A 20,089-nucleotide genomic window follows, 5' to 3' on the forward strand; every position below is an offset into this window, starting at 1 on the left:
TTCTCCATCCCTGGTTAAACCATCAATGACTGTACATTTCCCAACGGTGGCAGCCAGAAACGCAGGTATAAGCCGCAGTTTTAAAAAAATAAGAGAGAGAAGGATAAGATTCTAAGTTGATGCACGTCCTCACTTCATCTTATGAGTTACCTCCTCTTGCTGTGTAAACTCTGCTACCCCACCAGATAGCAAAAGCAATGAAGTGTCCTATGGCATCTTAAAAACTAAGAAAAAATGGTAGCAGAAAAACCTTCCGGGTCTAAGGCTGCCATTTTGTCCGAACCAGGATGCTCTGGTTTGTGCTTTCCCTATAAACCTGAATTTGAAACCAGAATCAGAAACTAAGATTGGTAATGGCCCTTGGCTATGCACAATAAAGGCCTGACTTGACTGAGAAGCCAAGATCACACAGGGAGGGGAAGACTGGGGACAAGAGAGCGTGTGAGCCTGGGGCTGGGACATGCAATACCAAACTACGGTTTGTCATACTGTCTGATCCAAGCCTGCAATGTTTTGATCTTGCCATATACCTGAGACAGCAGCATCTCCAGAATGGAATTACTCAGTTGGGAGTTTCTCCGCAGGACATCATAAAAACCCTGAGAGGAAAGAAAGGTTAAAATAATAATAATAGAGCCTTAAAAACACTCACAGGCAATTTTCATCACTGTAGGCAATGGAAGACAACCATGTTGCCTCTGCTGCCTGCCACTATGCTCAGAAGCAAAAACTGAGCCTCACAATATAACACACAAAACCAAATCAGGTCCCATCGCACTGCCATGAAGCACAGAAGGGTATTATACAACTAGAGCGCTACAACACACCAGCACACAAACACTTACAGAAGACCAGGAACCAGCTTCCCAAAGGCCTGCAGGTGCTGACATTAATCCACAACCTCGACACTGCTTGAACCAAAGAAATTATGTGGAACCACGGCCAAAAGGATCCTCCTTACCTCATAGAGCATGAATCTGACATCAGCCTGCTGACTTAAGCATCGCCTCAAGCTGCCCAGGATTTCTAGGCAGAAGGCCTCATTGGCTGCTGCGTTATAGCGGGTATGAACATCCACCTGGACCTAGAAGGCAGTAACAGAGTCATGAGAAATCATCTCCGGTTTATTATGACTGAAGCCACAATCCTATGCGCCTGGGGCTGCACAGGACCTTTGGGAAGCTGCTGGCTGCTTACCTGACTCGCACCAATTGCCTGGCTGCATTGGGAGGAGGTCAAGCTACCCAGAACCTTAAAATTCTTTAAGAGGAGCAGAAACCCAGCAACTGCTGACTTACGGGCCTCCAGCTGCCTGTGATGGAAACAGAGGCAAGGGAGAACAATTAAGGACACCCATGGATGCTTCTTCTGAGAATTCTGGGGTGCCCTGTCCTCCCTACCTTGTTCATGCTGGACAAAGCTTGATGAGCTGAATTCCCTTAAATAAAAGTTGGAGCGAAGAGATAAAACGACTAACAAACAAACCTAGAGTGGAAAACCACAAAGGTGTGCAGGGTTGCTTGTTTACGGTATGATCAAGTGGATAAAATGTGCTGTGTGTTGTTTTTTAAAAGACAGCAACCCTGTTTTTTAAAGACAGCTACTTATTTTTACATTTTATTATTGGGACCCATTATAAATAATTATTTCTATCAACCAAGCATGATGAACTTTGGTTCATTTTTCATGTCGTGGAGAAACTAATTCCCCCGAGGCTTCAGGAAAGGGCTTGCCCACACTTGTCCTGTGCCTAGAAAGTCATGGGTCCAAGCAGAAAACCTACTCTTTTGTGCTAGATCAGAACAAACAGCAATCTGCAGAAAACCCAGTTGCTGTTTGCTCTGATTCAGCGCTAAAGACTGGGTTTTTCCAGCCAGGGGGTGGGGAGAGACAGGGCAAATGGAGTTGTGGGTAAGCCCTTGGGTAAAAAAACTAACGCATGCAGAATTTGGAGCGTATGGCACTCCTGGCAACCCCATCTGGCTCTTGGGACTCTCCTCAGGTTACATCCTCCTTTCCACATGTGTTGTTTATGTGATAAAAGCAGTGAGGGGTGGGGGTAGGGAAACCAAGGAACTCCATAGATGTCTATTTACTTTGAAAGCATAAAAAATGGCAGCTTACCCAGAAAACATTGATTTGCGAAGAACAAGGATCAGAGAGTCCCTCATGGACATGCTAATTTTCAGCAGGGGCTGGGAGAAAAAAAGAACGCATTAAACCAAGTGTTCTGCAGTTTCACTAAAGGAGCAGCAGCAGCAGCAGCAGCAGGAAGGCCAAGAAGAGAAGGGTGAGGAGGACATTGTATCAGCCTAATCAATGAGCCACATCAGTCATTCCCAATCTATGAGCCGCAAGAGAACTGCAAGAAATAAACGGGAAGCCCACAAGCAAGACCTGAGTGTAGCGTTTGGTTGACATACAGGTGAAAGCATCACCTAGACTTTAGAATGCCTTGCCAAAGGGAACCTGTCCCACATTCTCCACAACAACTTTATGCCACTATGCAGAAACATCAGTTTTCTAGCAATTGTCTGGCCTGCTGAGTTCTTTGATCTCTGAAACATTAACTTTATATCCCATGCCCTTTCTATCTTTTATTGATTTTTAAATATACGGATGAGATTGCAAGGTGTCTCAAGGATTTGTTTTAAATGGAAAGAAGGGATAAAAAGATATTTTAATGAATGAATTTAAGAGTAGTAATATATTTTGAAGTATTTTTTTAATATGCTGCACTCTTTCGTAAGATATTTTGAGGACTTTTTGAGCTGAAAACTGACCAGTATAAAAGAACTTTACCTGCACGGCCTTAAGCAACCCTTGTACTGTGTCAAGAGGCAGGAATGACAAATGATCAAAGGCCTCTGCGACTTTTGAAGAAGACTGCTGAAGGATGAGCGGGGCAGACAGGATAATACCGGACAACAGATCTGAAAGAGAAAACGGTAACAAGGAGAGCTGCAGCCTTCAATAAGAGAAAGAGAAGGCCAAGATGTCAAGAACCAGGGACAGAAAAAGAAGTGCATTTGATTCGTAGGTTCACAGATCAAGAAAAGACAACTGCACAAATTATGAAGTCAACTTCCAAAAAATGTAGAACATTGAAAGATAAGAGGTCATACAACTGACTTCTTCAAATATGTACTCACTAAGGATTGAGGGCCAGACACTAAGTATTTCAGACAAAGACCAAAAAGACTCGTGTTCAAAGCCCTAATCAGCCAGGAAGCTCAGTTAGCAAACGAGAGTCAGTCTCCATCTCTCAACCTAACCTACATCGCAGGGCTGTTATGAGGATAAAATGGGTGTGGGGAAATAACTTTGTATGCAACTGGGGCTCTAATTGGGAATAAACTGCATTTTGACTACAACTGCTACAAACCACTGGTTTTTAGGTTTGGCAGCAATCTGGTGTGATTTCCTTTGCATAAACTCCCTTGGACTTTCTTTGCATAAACTCCCTTTCTGTAAATGGAAAGACTGGTATAGTTTTTCAAAAACAACAAAACATATAATAACAATAAGGTACATGAGAGAGTGTCTAAACCACTGAGCCTCTTGGGCTTGCCGATCGGAAGGTCGGCGGTTCGAATCCCTGCGACTGAGTGAGCTCCCGTTGGTCTGACACAGCTCCTGCCAACCTAGCAGTTTGAAAGCACACCAGTGCAAGTAAATAGGTACCACTGCGGTGGGAAGCTAAACAGTGTTTCCTTGCGCTCTGGTTTCCGTCATGGTGTTTTGTTGTGCCAGAAACAATTTAGTCATGCTGGCCACAGGACCCGGAAAGCTGTCTGTGGACAAACATCAGCTCCCTCAGCCTGAAAGCAAGATGAGCGCCACAACCCCATAGTCACCTTTGACTGGACTTAATTGTCCAGAGGTCCTTTACCTTTAAATTTTTACACAAGAGAGTATGACTGCTATGTGAGACTTCTACTTCTTAAAGATAGACAATTATGGCTCTGGAAAACAGATGGAGCACCACTCCCTTCTGAAGTTGAGGGAGGAAAGAAACCAAGAAGCTGTTTTATCAAACTGTGCAGACATGAGATCATGATATTTCCCTTGCAATAATGTGCCCCCTTTGCTCATTTCACAGTTACCTAAGAAGTGGCTGATAGGGGAGCCTGCATTTGTGATGACTCTGTTCAGGACCTGTTCCAGTATTTCACTTCTGATCGGTTCATGGACCTGAAAGCAGACAGGACACTAAAATTCAGTCATAGGTCGACTTTTGAGGCTGTAGCCAGACTTGCAGATTTATCAGACCATAAAAAAAGTTTACTCCAATATTGCTGCTATGACTAACATAGCCCTAACTATGGAGCAAGTGGAAGGAAAGACCCTCACCCGAATTAATGTCCCTCCAGCAAAGGATGATGGATCAGTCACTTTTGGTGCAGACAAAGGCAGCTAGCCAACCTCAAAATGTGTGCATATCACTACTGTGTGCTTAGCTCAGCCTAATCATAAGTTGTGCTCGGAACTGTGATTCGTGCAGGAACGTACAAGGGGTGTGCAATTCCTTCTCTTATATGGTGTAAAAGTAAACATTTTTGGATTTAAGGAAGAAAGGTGTGGCTCCAATTTTAACTGAAAGATTCAACAATGCTTGAAATGTTATCAAAGAACTGGAGAAGATAATATAAATCACAGCTGTTTCCCTATAATGGCATCTCCTTACCTTGAAGGCTTCCAATAGGAGATCAGTTCCCAACTTACAGGCTTGCTGGGCTGGAGTTTTAGAAAGGCCGTGGTTCGTTTCCATGACTTTGCCCCCCAAAGTTCTTTTTGGCCCATAGGAGTCCATCAGGATGAATCCAAGATCCACCAGGCCCCGAGTCACATGATCCCAACCGAACACACTGGATGGAGTCATTAAAAGAAGGGAGAGGGAGACAGCAACTTTAAAAGAACATTTACTTATTATTCATTTGCTTATGGGCTTTGCATATGCATATGGTTCACCACTGTAAGAATAGGTTGCTGAACCAGATGGGCATAAGCAGATTCTTTTTATGTACATTCTTGGGCATGGGCACATCTCCCCACTTACTAAATGTGTGCATTACTATTGAAGAATAATGCCAGGGGTTGAGGAGAGAGTAGAGAAACGGTGAGAAATTTGTCCATCAAGTTCTACAGTGGTAGACTGCAGAAACTCACCTGTTTGCCACAACTTCCAAAACCACGGCAGATATGTCATAGTTTTGAGGAGCCAATTCCTGCAGGAACTTGGAGCCCTGAAGAAACTGCTTGTCCTTGAAGCTCCTCATAACTGAAGATTTCAAAAAGTCAAAGACCTAAAGCACAAAAGTTGAGTGGGCAAGAGAGATTACGCTTGTCCAATTTCCACCACTGAGAGTCCCAGCCAGAACCAAACATTGCGTGAACAAACCTGCCAACTAAAAGCTCCATCAGCCCACCTAAATATTCTCTATCAGGCTCACTGATGTAGTCAAGCGCTAGCAGGGAAAGACATACCTGGTCTTCAAATCGGTGTATTCTGGTCACTGAGAGCAGAATGGTTATGCTGAAGGGACACAAGACCTTGCTAAGATCCCCTTGTTGCTCAGTCTACAAAGCATCAAGCAAATGGAGAAAGTTAGAGGGCTTCATATTTATCATGAGATGATTATATATATACTGTGTGTGTGTGTGTGAGAGAGAGAGAGAGAGAGAGAGAGAGAAAGAGAGATTTATAAAGTAAATGTTTCATTTTTTATTTAAAACTATAGTTAGAATGGACGTTAGACCAATAATGAACATGAGTGTTCCTCTTGTCTCAGCGGACTAAGCTTGGCAGCTATGTCACTGAATCTGTTTCACCATGTAATTTATTCCACATCGAGCTCTCTTATAGTGACTCAGACCACTGATTCATGTAGCTCAGTGTTTTCTGCAACAGCTAGCATTGGCTTAGTTATTCGGACACATAGTTCTCAGCTTTGGCTGAATGTCCAGCTCTTCTAAACAAAAGTCAAAAGCCAAGTTTGCACTTGGATGGCAGAAGCCATCACAGCATTCCCAAAGCCCCTCTGGATCCTTGTGCCCCAAATACTTTTCTCTCCAAAACTTCAACAAAAGATGGGGATGGATAGGCAGCAGAGTTGGTTCAAGCCTGTGTAAAGCCTTTCGCTCTCCTTTTTACAGGAAAAAAGACCATCATGCAGATAGCCTCCCTAACACCGTCCTCTTTGAGAAACTGCTCTGATATAAATGCAGTGCTTGGGACTGTTTTGCTCCCACAGCTGTATAAATGCTGCAGAGCTGAATTCTGAATCTCCCTTCTACCCCTTTCTCTTTGTCTTGCAGGGAGAAAGAGCCAAAAAGAGGACACAAGTCCAGCCACTAGGTCCATGTGGTTGGGTTAACATGAGCAGGGCTGCTAGATTACTTTGATTTTTGTGTCTCTCTTTCTGCAAAAGAGGGGCTCCATTTGGATGTAACATTCCTGATTTAGTAAGTCATAATTTATTAACCTGGGAACAAGCATCAGACCCACAGAGCCACACCCCCCCCCCCATTTCAACTGCCAGTTTCATCAATGCAATTGTTTAATGTGGTAAGATGACATTACACACCACAGCTCCCTATAAATCAGATATAAAGAAGTGTGGCTTAAAACAACCAGGAACACAGTGCCAAAGCCAGCAAGCATTTCACGCAGTTGAAAAAAAAATGAAAGCAGGTAAGACATCACAGAATTCTAGGAGTGACTGGCATTCCAAGCCACAATTAGCTTACGTCAGAACAATGTCCCATGGGGTGAGCTCAGTCCTAGAAGACTGCTATCAACAGCTATCAATGTTATATCTAACATTGGCATAAACAGATTAATGCTACCAATATCTGGCATATCAGCGACATCCTCAGCATCAACATTATGCATTTGATATACCTTTAAGTATTTTATTAGCTCTTTTCCCAAATCCTGGTCCAGAGTAATAGCCAGCACGATATGCAGAATGACGGTGCCTTCCACATGGCGAAGTTGGTCCAGGGGCACTGTGGCTTCTTCAAGGTCCATTGATCTGAAAAGAATCAGTCACAGAGAAGCCAAATATAGAAAAAAAAGTTGTGGCACAGAGAAACTAAGACAACACATTTGCCCCAGAATCGAAGCTGTCCTTACAGGGAAAAGAGAGTAACAAATATCAGGGCAAAAAAATGAGAATATAAGAGGGGACTCACTCTGAATTTCCATGCTCTTCTTTTTGCTTTTTATCCATCTGATTGAAAAAGCTGATTATCCCCTCCAAAATGTTTTTCTTGCTGCCCTGAAAGATCACGAGACAAAGTAAACAGAAAGTGCACCACAGTATTACAGTAATAAAGCACAGTAACAATAAACATTCATACAAACATTTGGAGTGAGATTGTGTCTCAGTAAAGCAGTGCATGTTTGGATGCAGAAGGTATCAGATTAAAACTTTCTGGCATCTCCAGTTAAAAGGACCAGGTACCAGGAGAGCTCTTCCCAGGACCCTGAAAAACTTCTAACGATCAGACTAGGCAATGCTGGGCTGAATTGGAAGTTGTTAATGTTTAATGTTAGATAATGTTTTTATATGTACTGGAAATCACCTAGCCAGATGAGTAGGGTATAAATAATAATTATTAGTATTATTACTTATTGTTGTTGTTATCATCATTATCTGACCTGAGTCATCCACAGAACCTACTGCATGTCAGTTGCAGGTTTTGAGATTTGCGGAGCCTGGTCAAATTTTCCTAAAAGCTTACCTTTGCAGAAAGCAACAGAAGCTGATAAACTAAAGGAGGGATTTCTTGGAGGTCCAACTGAGAGAACGTCCTTAAGACCTTTTCCACCACGAACTGCAGCTCTTCTGCACTCAGTGGGATGTCCCTGCAGAGTAAAGATGAAAGCCAGTCCAGATCATCTACCCAAACATCAGTCCAAAACGTCAGCAGAGAAGCCTCTGGGGCCACAAACACCATGGTACTAAAACCAGCAGATATTATTTATGATTTACATTCATAGCCCACCTTTCCTCCAAGGGGCTCAAGGCAGCCCCACCCCTCAAGTTATCTTCACATCAATCCTGTGAAGCAGGTTAGGTTGAGACTGGCCCACAATCATTCATGGCTAAGTGGGGATCTTAATCCAAGTCTCCATGCTCCATGTCTGATACTGTCTCCACTACACTGGCCCCCAAATGGTATATCCCAGAAATCAGCCATGGATCAAGAACCTTTCCCACTTAGGAAACACTTGGCCACCTTGAACTTCTTCCAAAGTGCAAGCATGGATTATGACTGACATGCCTAGTGACACTGCTCTCCCCTCACCTCTGTAAGTGCTCCCCAAGTCAGCAATGAAAAAAGAAAATAAAAAATTGTAGAGAGGCTACCTGAACATGGAGGAGAGATGTATCACATGTTGAGGACTCCACCTGCCCATATAAAAATCAATCAGAAGGTTTGAAAACAGATAATAAAGTACTAACAAAAAATACTTCCAGCAGGGATAGTTGTGTTACACATGACAGTTTGTGAAATAAAGGGGTGGTGAGAGAGATGTCTGCCCCAGTGCACCTACAGTTGGATTAATTGCAATAGCTGCCCTTGAAGATGACTCAGAAACTTCAATAGCCAGATTACTGGCTGGGGTCCTAGTTAGAACACATATAACTGCCCCCTTCTTTCTAAAAAAGAAAGCAACAACCCTGTACAGGTTGCCAGTTCATTTCCAGACGTGATTCACGGTCCTCATGTCGGTGTTCAAAGCCCTAAAAACTTAGGCCCTAAATATATGAAAAGACTACCTCCTTCCTTACAGACCCTCTTGGGTGTTAAGACTGGCAGAAGGAGCCTTCTTTGTTATTCTGCCACCCTCAGAAGTTCAGTGGTGGCAGCCCAGGAGAGGCAATTCTCTGTGGCAACCCCTAAGCTGTGGAATTTCCTCCCCAAAGAGTTGTGCCTGGCTTTTCTCATACGATGCAGACACACTTCTTTACCCTGGTCTTTGACACCTAAAAATATATTTAGGACCAACCCTGCTCTTTTGAATGTAAAATGTTTTAACTGGTTTTGCTACTGCATTTTTATGTTGTTGCAACTCACCATTTTGGTGGAAGTCAAGTGAACACCAATAAAAATCAGCAGCAGAGTTTAACATTTGACTGTATAAAACATAGCAAAGAGTTGCTTACATAAAACTGGTGCATTCTGAACAATTCTAAAGGCAAGCACAGAACTGTACATGACCTGCTGAAGACATGCCTACCTGCTGGAACAAAGTGTATTGATCAGCTGTTTCTTAAACTCTTCCCCACTCAGCTCACCTGAAAAGGGGTGAGAAAGCACACAGTACAAGAGCACTTAGAACGAGTTGCTAGTCAAATGAAAATAAGGAAGAAAGAAGGGATAGGGCTTACCTGCCCCATAAACCAGCGTCTCTTTAGCTGTCGCTAGTGCAGTCAAAATTGTAGGGAAAAGCTCCAAAGACCTGCCACTGAGCATGATGCCACCTTTGATAGCTTCAACAAACGAAGTTGCCAGGTCAGCCAATGCAGAACCTGGCAGCTCATGAGCCTGAAAAATGAGGGGCAAGATATGGGAAGATGCATATGAAAATATGCACCGGGGGGGGGGGGTTCCAGACTAAAATAACGAAAGTATTTTAAAAATGCAATCTCAAGTTGCCAGTGAAAGCTGCATTAGAAATAGTTGTTGCATGAACACACTGGGATGTCTTTCCTCGGGTGAAAGGAAGTTAACAGTATCACTTATTTATTACATGACACATTAGCCAATAAGAACCTGAAGGCTTAGAATGTTCTAACTATACAAACTACCTTTGATCATAGATTCAAGTAGGTAGCCGTGTTGGTCTGCTATAGTCAAAATAAATTAAAAAAATCTTTAAAAAGATAGTTAAAAAGACTCTTCTTGAAAACCTAAAAACTCCTTTAAAAGAATCAAGTCTTCAAAAAAGTTATATGATCTAAGAAAGTCTTTAAAAGAATCCTTCCAAAAGAATTTAAAAATTATAATGTAGCACCTTACAGACCAACTGAGTAGTTTTAGGTATAAGCTCTCATGTGCATGCACACTTCTTCAGATACACTGAAACAGAAGTCATCAGGCCCTTATATATAATGAGAGGGAGGGGAGAGGGAATGGGTGATTGGATACCTTTGATCATGTTAAATATGCACATGTGCAGTGGGGTCCTGATCCTGTACTTCAAGCACAGAAACTGAGCAGATGAAAAGTTTCCTGCGATAGACCCAAGTGGTAGGAGAAGCCTCACTTACAAAATTACACCGTGCTGAACTGTTGTCAAAGGCACAGGTGTAACACCAGGAGGAAACCTATGACCTAGAAATGATTTCATCACCAAGGAGATGGACAGAGTAATGGTGTGTGCGTATGTGTATAGAATCCGTGTCTGGGGATCAAGGAGGCTTTGGATCTGGAAAAATCACAGCCTCCCACAATGTGTCCCCATTCGTGGCTCCACCACACACAGAGCATTGGTGGCAAGTCAGTGACCACAGCACCGCTTTCTTCCACCACACTGGGGACTCCTCCATCTGCAGAGAAGGAGGCCCACAATATCAAATAGCCTCTTCCTTACCTACCCTTCTTAATAGTTAAGGATTGCTCTCTAAAGCTGCAATCACACGTAGTGTCTTGAAAATCAGCCCCACTAGATAACATGCATGTTCCGCAACATGCATAGGGTCAGGATTCTCAGGAGATGACCGCAATGTAATTTAAGCGTGGAATCTAGAAGTGGAAGGGAACCATCATCTCCATTTCACTTTGCAGAGCTGGAGAAACCAGTCTTGATAACTCCATTCCTACCTCTAACATAAGCAGCCGTATAATTTCAGATGCAACTTCCACATGCAGGTCCCCCGACTCCACCAACTGGACACAATGCTTATAAACGCTGAGCCTCCTAACAACACCCGTCTGTTGGAAGCAAGGAGAACCTGGAGTGGAATTTCCAAGGGAAACAAAAACAATAAAGAAGTTACTTGAGCAAACATTTTAAGGCAGCTCTTACAAGAGTTAAAAGAGCAGCTGATGGCCTAGACTTCACCAACACTCTCAATAATTTTTCTGACCATTTACTCACTTTCTTCTGTGCAATTTAAACAGCTAAAGGGTTCTGCATGACTCCCAAATTCCTTTATTAACAGAAGCTCCAAATTAAAATATCCCCTTTCATAGTCTATATTTTTGTATCTTGTTCACAAATAAACATAAGTTGTGTCCACATGGAATTACTTAACACTGGCACATTTAAGTGGAAACCCAACTGCTGGGACAAGTTCAAAAGAACTCTCCCCACCTGCAAGCAATACTGTCCAGAACAAGGGTTCCCAAACTGTGGTCTGGGGACCACTTCATTCAGTTGGTCCACAGCATGTCTCTAAAAAAAACAAATAAAAATCTAGAAGATTCTTTACAGCACCAATCCCATACTTCTCTGTTCAGTAGCAAGTCCCACTGACATCAGCTGAGTTTACTTCCAAGTAAATGAATATAGGATTGCAGCCACACTCAAGTACTTGCTTAAGGCTGCAATCCTAACCCAGTTCAACAGGAGTTGCTTCTGAGTAGACATGATTAGGATTGCACTGTAAGATATCAATGTCATACATGGAACTGTTGGGTAAAAAAACGGATTCATAGATCAGTCTATCACAACTCATTGTGTGGTACCTTTGAAGATTCCTCTCAGGAGGGCACCAATCTCCTTTCCCTTCAAAGCCTGCTTTGTGATTAAGCCTTTCAACTGCAGCAAGAAGAGGGGGAAAGCACAAGATTCATTTATCATCACTTTAAGCTTCTACATCCAATGATAATAGAAACACTGTGTGTAACCAGGTACTAATTTCCATACAATCATCACTAAGGCACATAAATTTACCGTCCTCTTAATACGGCCTTGCAGATACATCCAAAATATTTACTAGCCTACATACTTACATTAATCATTTGTGGCTGCCTAACCCTAAACTTTTTTCAGTTCTCCATGCCTGGTCACCTGGAAGCAACCTCCACTCATCATAGATGACTAGATGAACGGCCTGTTACTAGATAGCCTGACATGCAGTTAAAATACACCATGTTCATGAAAAGGGAGAACCACAGAGGAATGAATGCACCCAAAAATATTTTTGTGAATTATATACAGTACTACAGTAACACTTGAAGGCCATGAAAAACTGGAAGTGGCAATCCACTTGCCTATGATTTCTAAGAGGAGCAAGAAACGCATTGGATATAGATGTCATTAGTAGTTAGTAAAAGGCAAGAGACTTGGCAACCTTAACACAATGATGAAAAATGTAAGCAAAACGGCATTATCTAGCTGTCATAAAACTGTACAGGAGGTAACATTGCAGGAGGAGGGAGACGTATAAAAACATACAAATTGCATGAGATTCTGTTTTGGTTCCAGATACTGCATAGTGCAGAATGCAAAAGTTGCAGAACCTGGGCATACGGCAGATGCATAGCTGCCCACTGACAGTCACCACAATTTTTACCATTTTCCCAAATGCACAGGACTTCCCCACAGCTATGAGTTAGTAGAAGGAAACGGAAATACAACAGGAATAAATACAAATATCTAGCGACTTGCAACTCATGCAATTAGCAAACTATGAATAAAGGTCCATGAATGTACTATATATGGATGCCTCACAATTTGGACACAAAACTACTGATCATGGAAGCCATGATGGTGAAATAAATACACTGAAGAGAATGAGCAATATCCAAATGAAGGGATAGGAGTGGTTCTCCATGTGTTTTGGGTTGATGGGAGTTGCGAGTTCAGCTACATACATAGGACCACAGATTCTCTTTCCCTCTTTACAATCAGCCCCAAACAAGGGCACTATCAGTGGATCTACACACACCCCCAACTGAAATGCTGTGAGAATCACAACAGCTCACCTCATTTTCTTTCAGGCTTTGCAGGCATGCCTGAAGTTGCTCAGCTTTTTCATCTGCCGCTAAGGTCAGGATTTTCTGGTCCATTGTTAACAGAGCTGGCGAAACAAAAAAAAAAAAACTTGTGATCTGTAAAATTAGCAAAAGAGTTTTAACCTACAGAAACAAACAGAGGAAACTCAGATTGTATCTAAGGCCTTGAAAGGTAAATTGATGCAAATAGCAGCCTCAAACTGTAAAGCTTTTTGTGGACTGCACCACTCTGCACTGTGTTTGAATCCAATAAAAAAGTGCATTATATATGTTGGGAGGGGGTGGAACTGAAGTTTGGATGACTCCTTAATGACACGCTGGGCTTGTGTTTGTATTTTTGTATGACTGCAGCGAGTGAGAAAGTATTCAGATGTACAACCACTTGCCACAACTTTGCTGCAACGGCTGGGTTTCTTTTCACATCTTCTACCAAGCTTTCTTATCCGGGGTGACACAGGTGTATCCATGATGGTGCAGCCAACTAGGAAGACTCTTGTTTCAACACAACACCACACATACATAAAGCTCAATAGGCCAATCTCAACGCTCAGCCAAACTTACCTCACAGGCTTGTTACACTGACAAAACTGGAAATATAGGGAGCGGGAATCATTTATGCCACTTTGAGCTCCCTGTAGGGGAAAAAATTGGTACAGAAACCGTTATAAACAAAAGAGGCACTCTCCACATGCTCAGAGACACCGTTTCACCTTCCCCCTTTTTTTCTAACCTGGCTCAAAGGAAGCCCCCCCCCCAAAAAAAAATAATACTTGTCTTTTTTTTTTTTTTGCTAATGACCAACAATCACCGCTCAGCCTCGTGACCCACCTTCGGCCACGACTCCGGCCACGTGACCCTCTCACGTCCGCGCCCCCTCCCGCTGCCGACCCTCTTCTCTGTTTTGCCTCAGGCGCGGCTTCCCGGCCTCACCTTCCTTCAAAACTTCCCCGAGCGCCGAATTTCCCGCCTGGAACTTCGTCGGCGTTGCCCCGGCAACGGAGTCCCGCCCCTCTCTGAACAGCTTCCGTTTCCCTAGGCAACCCATGCGCCGCCTCCGCTTCGCCGTTGTTCTCCCCACCCCACCCCACCCCGCGCTGCAAGCTAAGTCCCCGGATGGTGCTGTGGCGCAGCGCGTAGGGTGGCCGGCGCGGTACTGGGAAGGTCGCGCGTTCGAGGCTTGCTGCCTGCCGATTTACGAAAACGGTGGGGACAGGGACAGAAGCTAGATAAAAGGGGCGCTCACTAAATAAAAGCCCAGAGAGACTCTCCTATGAAGAACGGTTGCAGTGCTCGGGGCTTCTTGCTTTTAGCAAGTTCTTGGTACTTTTTATACAATTATGCATGGATAGAGAAAAGTGTTTCTCCCTCTGAACACAAGAAATCATCGGGTGAAGCTGAATGCTGGAAGATTCAGGACAGATAAAAGAAATTACAATGGTACCTTGGTTCTCAAACTTAATACGTTCTGGAAGTCTGTTCCAAAACCAAAGCGTTCCAAAACCAAGGTGCATTTTCCCATGGAAAGTAATGCAAAATAGATTAATCCATTCCAGACTTTTAAAAACCACCCCTAAAACAGCAATTTAACATGAATTTTACTATCTAACGAGACCACTGATCCATAAAATGAAAGCAATAAACAATGTACTGCAGTCACACAATCAATCAATCAATCAGTAGCTGAACTGGGTTCCACACAGTCACAAAAACAAAAATCCGCAAAAACAGAAAAACAAAATAAATAGCAAAAACAGACAGACGCCAGCGTAGCACTTAAAACGTAAGTGTGGCACTCAAAATTTAAGTGTGGCATTTAAAAAGGAGCACGTTCAGCTTATGAAAAATGTTTGCAAACCGGAACACTTACTTCCAGGTTTGCAGTGTTTGGGTTCCAACTTGTTTGAGTACCAAGGCGTTTGAGAACCAAGGTACCACTATACTTCTTAGCACTGCACGTAATTAAACTATGGAACTCACTCCTACTGGATACAGGCAGGGATGGTCCCTGACGTGGATGGCTTTATAAGGGGACTGGACTAGATTGGGCTATGGGTGTCATCCAATAGGTTCTGCTGATGGCAGTGGAGTATGCAGTGGTACCTCGGGTTAAGTACTTAATTCGTTCTGGAGGTCCGTTCTTAACCTGAAACTGTTCTTAACCTGAAGCACCACTTTAGTTAATGGGGCCTCCTGCTGCTGCTGCCGTCGCGCCGCCGGAGCCCGATTTCTGTTCTTATCTTGAAGCAAAGTTCTTTACCTGAAGCACTATTTCTGGGTTAGCGGAGTGTGTAACCTGAAGCGTATGTAACCTGAAGCGTATGTAACCCGAGGTACCATTGTACAGTGTTGTATTCAGCCGCCCAGAATAGGCCCACTTAAATTAATGGACCCAAATGGCTGTTTATCTTAGTGGCTCTACTCTGAGTATACATTAGTTGAAAGCAACCCATAGTCCTTCAGTCATATTCTCTCTTCCACCATCCCAAATGAGGGTCACATCAGCAAGACCTGGGAATCTACTTCTGCCCTGACCTCATCCAACCTCTCTCTGCAAAACAATCTGTTTTTTTTTAACATTTCATTTACATAACATTTGTTCCAGTTGCTGTTGTCCCGTGCAGCCTTAACCCTTGAGTGACTTTTCTTCACTACCAAGAGTTCGGACAGAAAGCCCATTCAAGACCTGCCAGGAAGGATGATAATAATAATAATATCACCATCGTGAAACCAAATCAGAGTGAGGGTAACACTTCTGGCAGGTTGGCCTTTTCCTGGATTTCTTTCTTGCCTCACGCGTGGCTTGGATCATTTTGTACAAAACCCCTAAGTACCCAGCAACAAGGGGAAGCCTTTGTTCCATGAGGAGATTTCAACCTATGTTTAAAAGGAAGCAGAGATTAACCTAAGTGGCCTTTCTTGTTGCAAACACACCGGCTTATTTCTGAAGCTTTCCACAAAAGCCTGAACTGTTCAGAGATGGGAGCTAACACAAGAGAACAGAAGCCATCAGTGGCGCAATTAGGTAATTTTAGACTAAGGAGCAATTTTTCACTTTTTGCTACTGTACCCATCTAGGTTATATTGGGGGGAGGTGCCCAAATGTGGATTATATACTGTACTTGCAACAGCACTGGAAGCCAGTAACCAGTTTGCTTCATTCCCCTGTATACAATCCATCGTATCTTCACGTGCTAAAAGAGTTTGCACCAATTTATTTTAGAAAAAACAAAACACCCTTCCAAGTTGGTTGCGTGAAGCAGCAGCCCTGAAGACTGGTTAAAACATGCAGTTGCTTAACAGTTGCTTTGTGAGCACTGTGTGCTAATATACCGTATTTTTTGCTCCATAAGACTCACTTTTCCCCTCCTAAAAAGTAAGGGGAAATGTATGTGCATCTTATGGAGCGAATGCAGGCTGCGCAGCTATCCCAGAAGCCAGAACAGCAAGAAGAATCGCTGCTTTCACTGCACAGCGATCCCTCTTGTTGTTCTGGCTTCTGAGATTCAGAATATTTTTGTTGTTGTTTTCCTCCTCCAAAAACTAGGTGCATCTTGTGGTCTGGTGCATCTTATACAGCGAAAAATACGGTACTTCATACAAGTGCGTCCTATGGGGCGAAAAATACGGTAGATGAATAGGTACCATTCTGGTGGGAAGGTAAACAGTGTTTCCGTGCGCTGCTCTGGTTCACCAGAAGCGGCTTAGTCATGCTGGCCACATGACCCAGAAGCTGTACGCCGGCTCCCTCGGCCAATAAAGCGAGATGAGTGCTGCAACCCCAGAGTCGGTCACGACTAGACCTAGTAGTCAGGGGTCCCTTTACCTTTACTACTAAGGTAAGACGGGGAATATGCGGGAGAAATGGTTTTGAGGAAATATGGGAGGCATTTGTAGAATTTGTACTGTTAAAACAGAAAGGGGTTAAAGCATCGCAAGAGGTGTTGAAATTTTGGGAGGTTAGATAGTTACAATGGAATGGTCTCAGGGGTGGGGTGTTGATATTTATTTTTCTTTATTTATTATTATTACTTCGTTCAAATATGTGACTATATATAAAAATAAAAACCTCAACACAGTTACAAAACATGCCCTGCATAAGCTCCCCATAGCGTTGCACCATCTGTTTTGCCACTGTGCCCCCTGGGAAGCCCCCTTTGGTGTGAAGCTCTCTGGACTGAAAGAGGAAGGCAAAAGTAACCGTTGATAATCACTGCTGTCTTTACTGCCAGTGAAGATATACACTTTGTCCTATTCTCTTCCGTCAGAATTCAGCAGAGTCTTCTGTTCTGGTTACATAGAAAGAGACTCTGTACCAGTGGTGCTGCCAGAATAGGGCAGAAGTCCAGGGATGCATTCAACAAAATAAGCAGGAGCCCCCAGCCACCCACCCAAACACAGCAGAGATGGCTTACCACATTTTGAAGAAATCGTGCACAGTACTATTTATTTATAATATTTCTGTTTATTATGCCCCTTCTCCTTGAGGTCCCACAGCAATCTAAAATGGCAACATGAAATGCCCTTTAAAACAAATGACAATACAAAGAATAACAACAGCAAAGGGCACATATATAACAAAAGGAAAGGAAACACAGAATCAAGTTACGTTTGCATTTTTTTGCGGCTGTTGTTGTTAAACTATTTTTTTTTAAAAGCAAATAAAAAAATAACATCAAGCCAGGCTGCAGCCTATAGTGCATCCCCACAAGACCCTGTATGAGTAGGCTTGCCATATGTTAGGAAAATTCCTGACATGTCCTGGTTTTCAGGTGTAAAAATGGCATTGGGGAGGAATTTTGCAGAATCGGCAAAATGTAAGGGGAAACCCGGACATATGCAATGGAAAAAGCATGAGAAACAGCTCAAAAAGCTTAAAATCACTATTTCTGGGGTTGTCAGGAATTCTACTTATTGAAATATGGCAACCCTACATATGAGGGTTTGTCTTAAGCAGATCCTGCCTACCTGCACTGGCAGAGGAAGGGGTGTGCGGTGGGTGTGGTCTGTCCCAGGTGTCATCCCTGAGGGGGGTGACATCGCCGCCCCCCTGGGACACTCACCCCACCCCGCGGGTGGCTAGGCTCGACCCTGGGTGCAGCTAGCTCCGCCCCTGCCTGCCTGATTCCATTTTCCATCAGTTTTGACAAGAATATGTAATATTTAATACCTTTATTGTCAATGTACAACCTGTGTACAATGAAATTAACCAAGCCTCTGCCCCCCCCAATACACTCAATCTCATTGCACTCTGTGTGCTTGTCGCACAACGCACCAACCCCAAATGTCAGTTGCACTATATTATTTTCCATTCAGCAGCCTAACAGCCCACGGATAGAAACTATTTTTTTAGCCTGTTGCTACGACTGCTTATACTTCTATATAGTGGTGCCTCGCAAGACGAAAAGAATCCGTTTCGCGAGTCTCTTCGTCTTGCGGTTTTTTCGTCTTGCAAAGCAAGCCCATTAGCGGCTTAGCGGATTAGCACTATTAGCGGCTTAGCGGATCAGCTGATAAGCGGTTTAGCGGATCAGCTGATTAGCGGCTTAGCGGATCAGCTGTTAAGCGGCTTAGCGGCTTAGGATCAGCTGATAAGCGGCTTGGGAAAAAGAGGGGGAGAAAAAAACCCCGCAGGAACTCACAATACATTTTCGTCTTGCGAAGCAAGCCCATAGGAAATTCGTTTTGTGAAGCACCTCCAAAACGGAAAACCCTTTCGTCTAGCGGGTTTTCCGTCTTGCGAGGCATTCATCTTGCGGGGCACCAATGTATCTCCTTCCTGAGGGTAGAAGATTAAAGAGGTGCTGGCCAGGGTGTGAATCGTCCCTGAGAATTTTTCTCACTCTCCTAAGACAACGATCCCTTGCGATGTCATCTAGCGGGCTCAGGGGACAGCCCATGATATCATGTGCTGTATTCACCACCCTCTGTAAAGACTTTCTGTCCATGGCTGTCAAGCCAACGTACCACAATGTGATACAATATGAGAGGACACTTTCTATTGTGGACCGGTAGAAGGAGGTCATCAGTTGTTGTTTAACATTGTTCTTTCGCAAGACCCTGAGGAAATGGAGTCTCTGTTGGGCCTTCCTAACCACCTGAGTTATATTGTTTTTCCAAGTGAGGTCTTCACTAAGGTAAACTCCCAGGAATTTCAAGGAAGAGACTAACACCTAACGAGAAACATTTTGTCCTTGACTAAGGGAAAAGCGAAAACCTCCCAATTAAGAGACAAATTGCGGTTGGGATCAAAATTCCTTTCTGGACCAGAAACCAACCAAGTCCAAAGTAATGGGCAAACAACAAGGAAGGGTGGCTGGGATGATCCTACGGTAAAAAGGTGTATATTCTGGGTGGCCAACCGTGTCGCATCTTGCAACAACTCAGGAGCTCCTATAGGGTTTCACGAGAACTAGGGGTGAGCCAAGGCCGCCTCCACCATTGGGGTTCATCACACAAGGCGGTGAAGAACCTGATTTGCACAACCTGAATTTGTCAGTGCGTGACTGAATCCCACCCCAAAATAGCAGCAGCCTGGAAGCACCCTTGAAAGTGAACCTAGGGGCCAAAGTATGGTGACATTAAACGCCTGGTTTGGCATTGACCCATAGAAGAGGGAATTTCAGCATGGCCTGCTGCTACACTAGGGATGAATGAATCCATCAGTTCTGCTTCCTCACAGTAGGGCTGGCACTGGATGCAACCCTTTGTTTAAATGTACATCAGAGAACGGCTTTTTAACTTGCCATAGGACGTTGGGACGCGGGTGGCACTGTGGGTTAAACCACAGAGCCTAGGACTTGCCGATCAGAAGGTCAGCGGTTTGAATCCCCACAACAGGGTGAGTTCCCATTGCTCGGTCCCTGCTCCTGCCAACCTAGCAGTTAGAAAGCACGTCAAAGTGCAAGTAGATAAATAGGTACCGCTCCGGCGGGAAGGTAAACGGCATTTCCGTGCGCTGCTCTGGTTCACCAGAAGCGGCTTAGTCATGCTGGCCACATGACCCGGAAGCTGTACGCCGGCTCCCTCAGCCAATAAAGCGAGATGAGCGCCGCAACCCCAGAGTCGGCCATGACTGGACCTAATGGTCAGGGGTCCCTTTACCTTAAATAAG

At 43.8% G+C, this 20,089-nt stretch overlaps 1 protein-coding gene across 3 annotated transcripts in view; it reads right to left on the reverse strand.

Annotated features, from left to right (window-relative positions):
• The window catches only part of FANCI (FA complementation group I), a 28,841-nt gene extending 14,847 nt beyond the window's left edge, over positions 1 to 13,994 (reverse strand). For 2 of the 3 annotated variants that reach the window (XM_082198309.1, XM_082198307.1), the window contains exons 1-20: positions 13,909 to 13,994; positions 13,540 to 13,610; positions 12,949 to 13,043; positions 11,707 to 11,779; positions 10,840 to 10,970; positions 9,405 to 9,561; positions 9,254 to 9,311; positions 8,379 to 8,420; positions 7,750 to 7,873; positions 7,198 to 7,283; positions 6,905 to 7,037; positions 5,488 to 5,580; positions 5,170 to 5,306; positions 4,688 to 4,868; positions 4,107 to 4,194; positions 2,803 to 2,933; positions 2,125 to 2,195; positions 1,198 to 1,312; positions 962 to 1,084; positions 531 to 599 (exon numbers count right to left, since the gene is read on the reverse strand). In XM_082198309.1, the coding sequence (XP_082054435.1) occupies positions 531 to 599; positions 962 to 1,084; positions 1,198 to 1,312; positions 2,125 to 2,195; positions 2,803 to 2,933; positions 4,107 to 4,194; positions 4,688 to 4,868; positions 5,170 to 5,306; positions 5,488 to 5,580; positions 6,905 to 7,037; positions 7,198 to 7,283; positions 7,750 to 7,873; positions 8,379 to 8,420; positions 9,254 to 9,311; positions 9,405 to 9,561; positions 10,840 to 10,970; positions 11,707 to 11,779; positions 12,949 to 13,032 (1,896 nt within the window). In that variant the 5' untranslated portion in view covers positions 13,033 to 13,043; positions 13,540 to 13,610; positions 13,909 to 13,994. Of the gene's footprint in view, positions 1 to 530; positions 600 to 961; positions 1,085 to 1,197; positions 1,313 to 2,124; positions 2,196 to 2,802; positions 2,934 to 4,106; positions 4,195 to 4,687; positions 4,869 to 5,169; positions 5,307 to 5,487; positions 5,581 to 6,904; positions 7,038 to 7,197; positions 7,284 to 7,749; positions 7,874 to 8,378; positions 8,421 to 9,253; positions 9,312 to 9,404; positions 9,562 to 10,839; positions 10,971 to 11,706; positions 11,780 to 12,948; positions 13,044 to 13,539; positions 13,611 to 13,806; positions 13,858 to 13,908 lie in introns of those variants that run through there. The other variant, XM_082198308.1, reaches the window with a different exon arrangement.
• Positions 13,995 to 20,089: the final 6,095 nt, after the last annotated feature.

The sequence above is a fragment of the Podarcis vaucheri genome, assembly GCF_965113315.1.
Source record: "Podarcis vaucheri genome assembly, chromosome: 14".
Taxonomy (NCBI): domain Eukaryota; kingdom Metazoa; phylum Chordata; class Lepidosauria; order Squamata; family Lacertidae; genus Podarcis; species Podarcis vaucheri.